Source organism: Ipomoea triloba, chromosome 5 (assembly GCF_003576645.1).
Source record: "Ipomoea triloba cultivar NCNSP0323 chromosome 5, ASM357664v1".
Taxonomy (NCBI): domain Eukaryota; kingdom Viridiplantae; phylum Streptophyta; class Magnoliopsida; order Solanales; family Convolvulaceae; genus Ipomoea; species Ipomoea triloba.
This window is the reverse complement of record NC_044920.1, coordinates 3,064,194-3,075,279: the sequence shown is the minus strand read 5'-3', so window position 1 is coordinate 3,075,279 and position 11,086 is coordinate 3,064,194. Positions and strand designations below refer to the sequence as shown.

The following is an 11,086-nucleotide window of genomic DNA, read 5'->3' as shown; positions in this document are numbered from 1 at the left end:
AGAGATATATATATATATATATATATATATATATATATATATATATATATATATATATATATATATATATATATATATATATATATATATATATAAGTGAGTCATCTCCATTTTTGGTCCTACTGTTATTGGGGCATTGCCAATTTTAGTCCACTTCGTTAATTTTTGCCATATTGCGACCAGTCTTATTTAGTCATTGCCACTTTTAGTCCACCGTTAAAATTTTTGTCAAATTGCCGTTAGGGATATTTTTGGCCTTTTCATGCTTTGGTCATCTCATTGACCCTTTGCAGTGGTTTTCTTACACATTTTCATCAATTGAAGAGGTCCAACGAAAGCTATGTGACCCACATTACAAGCTATGTGACTCACATTACAAAGCCATGACTTTTACCAGACCTCTTCATTGGATAAAAATCTGTAAGGAAAACCACTACAAAGGATAAAGGAGATGATCAAAGCATGAAAAGATCAAAATACCCCTGTTTTGGACTGTTATTTGAGGAAAATTTTTACGGTGGACTAAAAGTGTCAAGGACTAAATAAGACTGGCCGCAATGTGGCAAAAATTAATGAAGTAGACTAAAATTTGCAATGCCCAAAAAACAGTAGGACCAAAAATGGAAATGACTCTATAAAAGTAGAACTAACCCTTTAACAATTAGAAATTAAAATTCAGACCTCAAATTTATAATGCTTAACATCTAAATTCTTAAATCCCTAATTAATTTCCCTATTATAATCTGTATCTGTCGCTCCTCCAAACTCAGCCAAATCCGACGGTCGACGACGAAGCCAAGCCCAAGGCCGACGAGTCGACGACGACGACGCCCTCCCCTGCGAATCTGCGAAGAAGACGACAGCCGACGACGCCGACGCCGACGCCTCCCGCCCTCCCCTGCGAATGCGAATCTAGGTATGTCTTCTTCAATGAGTTTATTCACTTATTCTACATCGTGAAGGCTCCCATTCTTGATTCTTCGACTGAAATCTACGGTATTTGGAATTTTGGATTGTGAAGGCTTCAATTTGTTCCATCTAAGCCGTAGCAGCAGTGTGAGTGTGAATTTGGAAATTTTGGATTGTTAATTTGTTATTGAGAATTTGAGATATACTTTAAGAATTGAATTGTTAAAAATGTAGGAATTATGATATACTTTGCAGTGTTTATAACTTTATATTGGATTGCTGTAGTTAATGAATTCGGATGATTACAAAAACAAATTGAGCTATTTTACCCTCAGAGGATAGAGATATGAGTTGGCATTAGGCATTTTCTTCTCTTTTCCTAGCCTTCATGTCTGTCTGTCTGTCAATCAATGTGCACTGAACTTTGATTATATTAACCTTTAAGCCCTCCTGCCCTCATACAAAGTCAAAAACTAAAAGAAAAGAAAAGAAATGCAAAATGGGTTCTTTGGGTGGTGGTGAAATTGCAAATAGCAAGAAGGCTGTGTGGGTATATCCAAAAGTGATGGGTGCTAATCCATCTGAAAGATGGGGACATTGTGCTTGTTACTTTAATAGTATGGTTTAGTGTATGTCTTTGGGGTAAGTAAATTCCACTTGTTGTTGTTGCCACCCCTCTCAAGTTTTTACAATCTCTGCATATATAGTTGGTAGGTGGAGATATTATATATGCAAGTGTACTGTTTCCCTACCTATATATTGTATGAAGAAACAGAGAGAAAATAAAAGAAGAAAATGACACCCCTTAAACTATCCTGCTGTAAATAAGATGCATGTAAATTGATCTGATATTTACAACAATTTGAGACAAAAATGAGCATGGTTTTGAACATGGATGTAACCATGCATAGTATTATTATGGTTGATGGAACTGAAATGAAATGGTGTTCATTTGGCAGCTAGCATATCAATACATCATATCATATTATATTTTTCTGTGTGCATTTTAATTTATTTATTTTGCAAATGCTGCTACAAGAACATGATTGATTAAAGGGAAAAGCAGTCTTATGAAGTTTATTTTATTTTTTTAGCTTATTTTTCTTTTAATTTTATCTTTGTTTTGCTTGTGCTACGATAGATCACTTTTTGAATTAGAGGATAGAGATATGAGTTGGCATATGCTTCCAGAGATATAAATTGATTATATTATTAATTGAAGCATGAAGTTAAATAGGTCGAACTCGAGCTTGAAAGTTCGAGCAATATGACTTGAACTCGAGCTCGAGCTAAAAAATTCGAGCCAATCGAGTCGATCTCCAATTCGAGCTCGTACACTTGATCCAATCGAGCCGAGTTCGACTCGGTTCATTTGCAAGCCTAATATTCCCAACTTTGTTCAAATTAGATCAGATATTTTTTAGATCAAATACATTTATTTTGTATTAAATCTACTATCTATCTACTATGAGAAATATAATAAGAGTCAATGTTGGTAAGGTTATAATGGGTATAAAAATTATGTTGGTGTAATAATGTGAATTGATAACTTGTACATTTTGATTTATTCATTGTACAATAATAAGATATTTCCAAAGTTACCATCTTTCAGTTTTTACTTTTCCATTTATGTACAAATTTTAGTAACGGAATATTCCATTAACTATTTTGTTTTAATATGAAAATTGTTAGGACATCATTTTTATTCTCGATTATAACTGTCTACAACAATACTCATCTTTACTACTACTATTATTACAAGTTGAAAATACTTATTTTGATTATATTGAAAATAATCATTTTTATTTTAAATTAATTATTTAATATTTAAAAATTGTACTAAGTTATTCACTTATTTTAATTTTTGTGTTTGGCATTAATTTAATCGCGCAATGCGCACATTATAACTAGTTAATAACTTAATAATAATAATAATAAGTGAAAATATTTAGGTAATAATTAGCTCTCTAATAAAGTACAGCAGGAGACAATGCGACATGTTTTAACCCTTTTGTGTGGGACTTCGACTTCTTCGTATCCTAATTAAGCTCACAGTCTTTGTTATAGGATTTGATTGTCGGCTATAGTTTGCTCTGTGTTAAGGTTTCCCGGGTAGCGACCGTTTCTCCCTCTCCTGTTCGCAGTGTTTTCCTCTTATCTGATCTGCCGATCTGGTTACATTCTCTGTTCCAGGTAAATCTCTAATCAATCTTACACAGTTACACTCCAATTCACTTAAGATCTAGAGAAATTTTCCTGTTACATGATCAGTACAGTGAAGATTTCAGATTTATTGATGAACAAATGGTTCTGGATCTCATGAATTCTTTAATTTTATTATTTATTTTAGAAAAAAAGTTTGTGTGTTTCGTTGTGCATCTGAACTTCTGGGAAATTGCAGTAATTTATACTGTGCTTGGGTAAATTGAAGTTTATGGTTGGTTTAATTGGTGTAGCTATGAAGATTTAGCCCGGTTTTTATGAGGAATTGAGGCTTTTTCCTAAGAATTTTTGTGTTTTGTGTCTTTGACTTGCATGTAATTCTAAAAGAAATGCACATATATGAATTGTGAACTTACGTGGCTTTTGCAGTGTCATATGACACTGTGCCTAACTCTACTTAAAGGAAAAAGTAATGCTGGGCGTAGTTGCACAGGGGGATTTAACAATTCTGAGCAAGGAGTTTACTATGAATTTAATTGTTTGCAAAAGGTTATGAACTTTTTTTTGGTTCTTACACAACCAGGTAATATTAGTGAGTTTTACACCATATTTTTATAAATTGAACAGTACATGCATGAGTTTTAAAGTGCAGCCTGCTCCCACTTTTTTGTGTTTTTACTTCTCTTTTTGTGTCAGTATATAATTCGTGCCTAATTGGATTATAGAGAAATTTTCTTTTAAGCATTACTATTCCTTGGTTGAGCTTTTATTGCAAATGTATGATGCATCAATGCATATTTATTCCTCCACCTGGAGGAAGTTGGTGCTATTGTCAGATATTTTTAAATTTTAGTTAGTGTGTTGATCCTGTTCCATTTCAAAATATTTATATGTCCAAGATGCAGCATTTTCCTTCTAAAATGTGTGGTTTTCTCAGTTATGACTGTGACATTTGTTTTCTAAGTAGCTAGTAAATAAGTTCATTGAATCCATTGTCCATTGGTGCTACAAAGTTGGTGTAATTTTCTGATATTATTCATTACTCAGTATTAGGCTTATTTTGATGTAAAAGCAACATTTTAATATTAGTAAGGTAATATTGTCAGTCTTGTTATTTATCAAAATATAATTGCCATATAATGATATAGTTTGGATTTTATATGGCAGGGAGATCATACATTCATACATAGTAGTGACAAGGAAGGAAAGATGCCTGCACAGAAAATTGAAACTGGGCACAGTGACACAGTTCACGATGTGTCTATGGATTACTATGGAAAACGTGTGGCGACAGCTTCATCTGATGCCTCCATCAAGATAATTGGTGTGAGCAACAACTCTACTTCACAGCACCTTGCTACTCTGGCCGGTCATCACGGTCCAGTTTGGCAGGTTTCATGGGCACACCCTAAATTTGGTTCACTCCTGGCTTCCTGTTCATTTGATGGTAAAGTCATTGTTTGGAAGGAAGGGAATCAAAATGAGTGGACACAAGCTCAAGTTTTCACTGATCACAAATCTTCAGTTAATTCTATTTCGTGGGCTCCTCATGAACTTGGGCTTTGCTTGGCATGTGGATCATCTGATGGGAACATCTCTGTTTACACCGCCAGGTCAGACGGTGGTTGGGACACCACAAGAATAGACCAGGCCCATCCTATTGGAGTAACTGCAGTTTCATGGGCACCTTCAATGGCTCCCGGTGCTTTAGTTGGTTCTGGTTTACATGACCCTGTTCAGAAGCTTGCATCAGCTGGCTGTGATAACACTGTGAAGGTGTGGAAGCTTTATAATGGTGTTTGGAAGATGGATTGCTTCCCTGCCCTTCAGATGCACACTAACTGGGTGAGGGATGTTGCCTGGGCACCCAATTTGGGGCTTCCAAAATCAACAATTGCAAGTGCTTCAGAGGATGGTAAAGTTGTCATATGGACAGTGGCAAAAGAAGGAGATCAGTGGGAAGGGAAGGTTTTGCATGACTTTAAGACACCCGTTTGGAGGGTCTCATGGTCTTTGACTGGAAACCTGTTAGCCGTAGCTTCTGGGGACAACAACGTCACACTATGGAATGAAGCAGTTGACGGGGAGTGGCAACAGGTCACAACTGTTGACCAATAGAGTTCCAGTTAGTCTATATCTCTATCCAAGACATCTTTACCGGCCTTGTCGAGTTCTCCTTTTGTTTGGCTTATACCAATCCCTTCATAGTTTACCCAATCCCAGGACTGAAGTAAATTACAAGTCTTCATACTGTTTTCCTTCAACTTATATTTTGCCATGCCGTATTTCCGTTATCATATTTCAGGTCAAATACACTCTTTGAGGTTGCTCTTGCACTTATAACATTCTTGTGACTAGGCCCCTGGACCCTTTTTATTTTGAGTTATTAATTGCAGTATATGTGGTTGTGAGAGATATCTCTCTTCTGCTCTGTTTTTTTCCTCACTTGTATACTGATCCAAAGCTTAGGACTGTTGATAATCCTCGAGTTTTTATTATTGAATATTCATAGGATTTTAACACAGGAGTATTGGAAGATCAAAGTTAGAGGTTAGCAATCCAAGGCCACAAAATGCTAGTTTGCACCTAACTGATTAACTAGGATTTTGTTGTTGTTGTTGTTCACATTGCCCAATTACTTGCTACCTACAAGCTTGTGGATTCGAGGGCTACGATGCTACATAAACATGTCCTTGGATCGGAGATCTATGTACACTTCGTATGTTTTTTTACTTTTGAGTTGAGCTTGTGTAGTTGTGTTAGATATATATCTCTACTGTAATAAAGCTAAACGTACTTGGTAATTAAAAATAGGAAAACTTTCCGTGCAAATTAAACATATTTGGTAATTAAAAATAGGTAAAACTTTTTGCCTAAGGGTGTGTTTGGAAATCAGGAATCATTTTCTAGGTTTTCGTGTTTGGTAACCCATGAAAAATTAAAGTCAAAGGAAAACATTTTCTTAGTCAAAGTAAAATACCCTTGTTTCTTTGGAAAATGACTTCCCTTTTTTTTTTTGAGGGGAAGTCATTTTCCTATCTCTTCATACGCTTTTCATCATCGCCGTCTCTTCATCGAAGTCTCACTTTCTCTTCACAATCTGTCTCCCTTACTTTCTCCATCGAAGTCTCACTTTCTCTTCGCAATCCGTATGAGGACATGTCCCATTTTATTTTAGGGAAACAGATTTTGAAGAGAAAGTGAGACTTCGATGGAGAGACGGCGATGATGGGAAGCGTATGAGGAGAAAGAAAAATGACTTTCCCTAAAAAAAAAAAAAGGGGAAGTCATTTTCCAGAGAAACAAGGGTATTTTACTTTGACTAGAAAAATGTTTTCCTTTGACTTTAATTTTCCATGGGTTTCCAAACACACCCTTAAGTCTCATACACAAAGTTTATTGCACAAGGGAACAACATCATGGATATTTTTAAGCAGTAATGCTATATGGAATAACTGCATGTTAATATACAGCTTTAATAAATAGAAAGCACCATTTACTTTACAAATATATAGCTTTAAACCTTGTTAAAGATAAATTACTTACATCAAATATGTGCAACATGTATGCCCTTTCTTTACAACTGCACACATAATCTAAGACACTAAATACATAATTTATAAAAATGCTGAATAAATAATATTAAACAGATAGAATTCAGTATTTGAAGAATATATTAAAACATAATAATTTGAATAATAAAATATACAGTTTTGATTTATTTCTATAAATAAAATAATTTGGCTAATTTATAATACATCTATTAATAAACAATTGTAAATTTTTATCATTCATTATGTAAATTATCAACATTCAATATGGTTTTCAAAAAAAAAAAAAAATTCAAATATATAAATTGTGTATTTTGATCATGGAATAACTATTGGTCTAATACTGGCAAAGTGCCAATAGCCCAAAACAAAGAATTCTACCCAATCCAATAGCCCAATACAAAAGACAAAACTCATTAGCATTTAGCATATACCTATCCTGAATCCCTGATCGCTTCTCAGCTTATCGCAATCTCGCCTTCTCCTTTCTCCATTTCTCCGGCGACACTCCGGTCAGGCGGTCACTCCCTCATATCCTCAGACGGTCAAACCTCAGTTCAGCGACTCAGCTGCGACCGTAGGGGACTCATGCACTCAGCGACTGCAACTCTTCGTCATCGGTCCTCACTCTCCTCAGCGCCTCAGACCTCACCTCAGTCCTAAGCTCAAGGTAATTTTTTTACATATTAAAATTGAAATTGTGTTTCGAAGTTGTAAATTTTCTTTAAATGTTCTTTATTACTCCGTATTTTATGTACAATTTTGAGAAATAAGAGTTACTGTGTAACCTGTGTTTGAGAAAATTATTTATGGAGTCTGTAAATTTTGGAAATTATGGAGTCTGTAATTATGTAGAAAATTAATTATGGAGTCTGTAATTATGAGAAAATTGTATGTTTAATTGTTTAACCAGTATAATTGTATAAACAATTTTGGGCACTGGTTGACTGGAGTAATGTGTTTGTATCACTGTGGAATAATTGATTAATCCTTCAGTAACCAATAACTGACCAGTCGGTTATACCCTCCACTTCAGACGGTTTCTGTCTGTTGTGCTAGTAAAAAATGTGACTCACAACTTTTCTGAGACTGTGAGGCGCCACTCTCGGACGCCGGGGAAGCCGCAATTATTCCTGGTTCCTCTATGAGCCTTACTCACTGCTATGTTTTATTTTTGTGAATTTGGTTTGACGATCTGAAACTTTATCTCCTGACCATTAGGATCAGTTTAAGCTTTGAATAAACATTTTTTTTGTGTGTGGATATTTTGTTTCTCCTTAAGTTACACGTGAGAATAAAGAGTTTTGAAGCATACCTGGACACTTGTTTCATTGGCTTGAATAATTATGCGGCAAATATGTTGAACATGAAATACATTAATGGCTCATTAATTTGCACTTGTTGGTGAATGGTCATTAGCAGTTTATCATTGCATTTTTTAAGGTAACAGGAATTTTATGGCTGAAGTAGTGGTTGAAATATAGTGTAATTATTCTGGCTGACAACAAAACCTAACATTTTGTTTTTGGATTTTGTTGTTATTTCAATTACTGTTGCTGTCCAGAGATTTGGGGCATGAGAGCACAAGCACTGGCAGTTCAACAATCTCTTATTGGCTCTGTTGTTTGCTCTCGAAACTGTAAATCGTCTCTCTGCTCAATCTGGAGTTGTTCTAGATCGTCATACCCCCCATACAAACTCAGTTCTTTTCTCTCTTATCAATTCCCCATGTCTTTTGCCACCAAAATCCCAAACCCTCTCTTCCACCAACCATTCCTGAAAACTGTTGGTTCTCATTCCTCAGCTTCTACTCCTGAAAGGTTTCATTTTTCTAAGCCTATCACTTTTCAGAAAATTCCCACAAAACTAATTTCTGTGGTACCGCCTGCATCATCATCACAATCATCCTCGGTATCTCTACAACCTGTTGAAGACTTGCCCCCGAAGCTTCAAGAGATAGTCAAGCTTTTCCAAGCAGTAGAGCAGCCCAAGGCTAAGTATGAACAGCTTTTGTTTTATGGGAAGAATTTGAAGCCGTTGGATGCTCAGTACAAGACTGGTGAAAATAAGGTCCAGGGCTGCGTTTCGCAGGTCTGGGTAAGGGCATATCTTGATGCAAATAAAAATGTCATCTTTGAGGCTGATTCTGACTCGGTGCTCACTAAGGGCCTTGCAGCTTTGCTGGTTCAAGGGCTTTCAGGCCGCCCTGTTGATGAGATTGTGAGGGTATCACCTGATTTTGCAGTACTTCTTGGGTTGCAACAGAGTTTAACACCATCAAGGAACAATGGTTTCTTGAATATGCTCAAGTTGATGCAGAAGAAGGCTCTGCAGTTGTATGTGGAAGCTGAAAAGACAGGAAGTTTGGGTCATGATGAGGATGCAAGCAATACAGCTGAGAGCTCGAATTTTGGAGTGACTAATGATAATGGAAATGAGAATTTGAAGACTGGACTGAGTTCTGAAGAGAGTGGTGGTAATGATAGTAAAGCAGTATCGTCTGGTAGTGTTATTTTGGGGAGTCGGGGGATGAGAATTAGGGAGAGATTGGAGAGGGATCTCATGCCTGCTGAATTGGACGTTGAAGATATTTCATATCAGCATGCTGGTCATGCTGGGGTTAGGGGCAGTGATGGTGAGACACATTTCAATGTGAGAGTGGTTTCTGAGAAGTTTGAGGGCAAGAGTTTGGTTAAGAGGCATAGATTGATTTATGATTTGTTGCAAGAGGAGCTGCAGAGTGGACTTCATGCGTTGTCCATCATTGCTAAGACACCATCTGAAGTAAATAGTAGGTGAAAATCTCAGCTTTAAAAAGGTCTTAGCATTCTTTCTCATTTAAGTTCTTATTGAAATTGGTTTTTGTCAGTACCAATATTGTGCTATTATAGGCACTTGAAGCAAGAGATTTTGAAAGATGTTTTCTTTTCCTTTTAGAACCATGAGAAGGATATAGGATTTGTACTACCCTGTAAAAAATAGTTCAAGAACTTGTTTTCCTAATTACTATGTTCTGTTTAGTATGTTACTCAAAACAATTTATAATATAAATTTTTTTACCAGACTTTCATAAATACAACCTGACTTTGATGTATTTGACACTTGCAAAAACACTTGGGGAATGATGACAAGCAAGCATTGGTATAAATTCCTACCTGCTCTCTTGTTATCTCCCTCAGGCCTCAGTTTCTAGACATTGTTGTGGCTTTCATGGGTTGAGGCATTGAGGAATTGCCAACACATACAAAACATTGCTTTCCTTGGTACTTCCTAGCTCAATAAATTTGTAATTATTGAGATTCTTTCAAGGCCTAGGTGCCCTCAGATAGAGTTTGAAGCCATATAAATGAGGCATGATGTATTCTGGTAAGGATGGAGTTACTACTGTTGTTGCTGCAGAAGAGTAGCACTCAATAGATTCATGGAGCATTTCTGTCTTCTTGTAAGTCTGCTTGTATATAAATGTGTTATGGATCTGGTGATGCATATCAATTTGTTTACTCATCATCTGTTTCTCTAATTGTAACTGCATGCTAGACCTGAGCTAGAGTATGGGGTCAAATGAACATTGGATGGATTATTGCCCGCATATAAGCGTTTTTTTTTTTTAAATAAAAATAAAAATGTTTTCCTTTTTAACTTAAAAGTTAATGAGAAAAATGAGCTGAGGGAATTTTGTTGATAACATGAGTAGGGTGCAAGATGAGATGGGGAGCTTTGTGTTGTTTAAGCCTGTCTTTTTTGCAATTCAATTGAGGATTTAGTTCTCTAAATCCTTTTAGAACATGCTGCAGAAGGGAAGCGATTAAATTGTTTATCAGCAAAGTGTGGCCAATATTGAACACATAATTTTCACAAACAAGCACCTTAAATCTACTCAGTAGCACAAATTATTAGGTGTCCCCTGGCCTGGGATGTTAAAAATGGACAATATTATGATAAATGCCATTACTATTTACTTGCCCTTTTTGTTTATCTTGTGGTAAACAGATCACAAAGTACTGTAATCACTGCCATTCCCTCATGACTGAGATCCAGAAATAGGGTCTAAACTGGAACTTAGAGAAACAGAACAACCATTAAAAGATATTAACTGAAGCCAGTGAATGTGCACACAATCCACTTAATTTTGTGGAAAATTTTAAATTTTAATCTTCTAACCTACAATCCTACACTATATATTCTTGAAACAAATATATTGGCAAAAGCCAAAAGATATATTGATATAGTGAAGTCAATACAGTTGGAAATCCAATTTGGTACATAGGTATCAGCCACCAGTGACCATAAAATCATACTCTTTGATATCCTCTTAGTATTTCCCAATAACTTTAGGTAGTACCAATCGAACACTAGCAAAATCTTCACAATCACAAAGAATTGGTCACCGGATGTCCATTTTCTAGATAGGGTCCTATTTTAACTTTCTAAAGTTTTGCTACTGCAACATTCAATCTGCCATT

General features: G+C 35.8%; 2 protein-coding genes across 4 annotated transcripts; both read left to right on the top strand.

The window, feature by feature from the left end:
- Nucleotides 1–716: 716 nt before the first annotated feature.
- On the top strand, nt 717–5,489 carry LOC116020763 (protein transport protein SEC13 homolog B-like). Of its 3 annotated transcripts, XM_031261285.1 has the most exons (4): nt 717–916; nt 1,022–1,056; nt 2,977–3,102; nt 4,240–5,489. In XM_031261285.1, exon 4 carries the CDS (start codon nt 4,282–4,284, stop codon nt 5,188–5,190), a length of 909 nt encoding a protein of 302 aa, XP_031117145.1. In that variant the 5' UTR covers nt 717–916; nt 1,022–1,056; nt 2,977–3,102; nt 4,240–4,281; the 3' UTR covers nt 5,191–5,489. The 3 variants fall into 3 exon arrangements, with proteins under 3 accessions (XP_031117145.1, XP_031117143.1, XP_031117144.1); XM_031261283.1 differs by lacking the exon at nt 1,022–1,056; XM_031261284.1 differs by lacking the exon at nt 1,022–1,056 and having other exon boundaries at nt 2,965–3,102.
- A 1,558-nt stretch (nt 5,490–7,047) lies between these two features.
- Nucleotides 7,048–9,699, top strand: LOC116019911 (sufE-like protein 1, chloroplastic/mitochondrial). The gene is made up of 2 exons (XM_031260292.1): nt 7,048–7,293; nt 8,190–9,699. The coding sequence occupies exon 2, from the start codon at nt 8,199–8,201 to the stop codon at nt 9,420–9,422; it is 1,224 nt and encodes a 407-aa protein (XP_031116152.1). The 5' UTR covers nt 7,048–7,293; nt 8,190–8,198; the 3' UTR covers nt 9,423–9,699.
- The last annotated feature ends 1,387 nt before the right edge of the window (nt 9,700–11,086 follow it).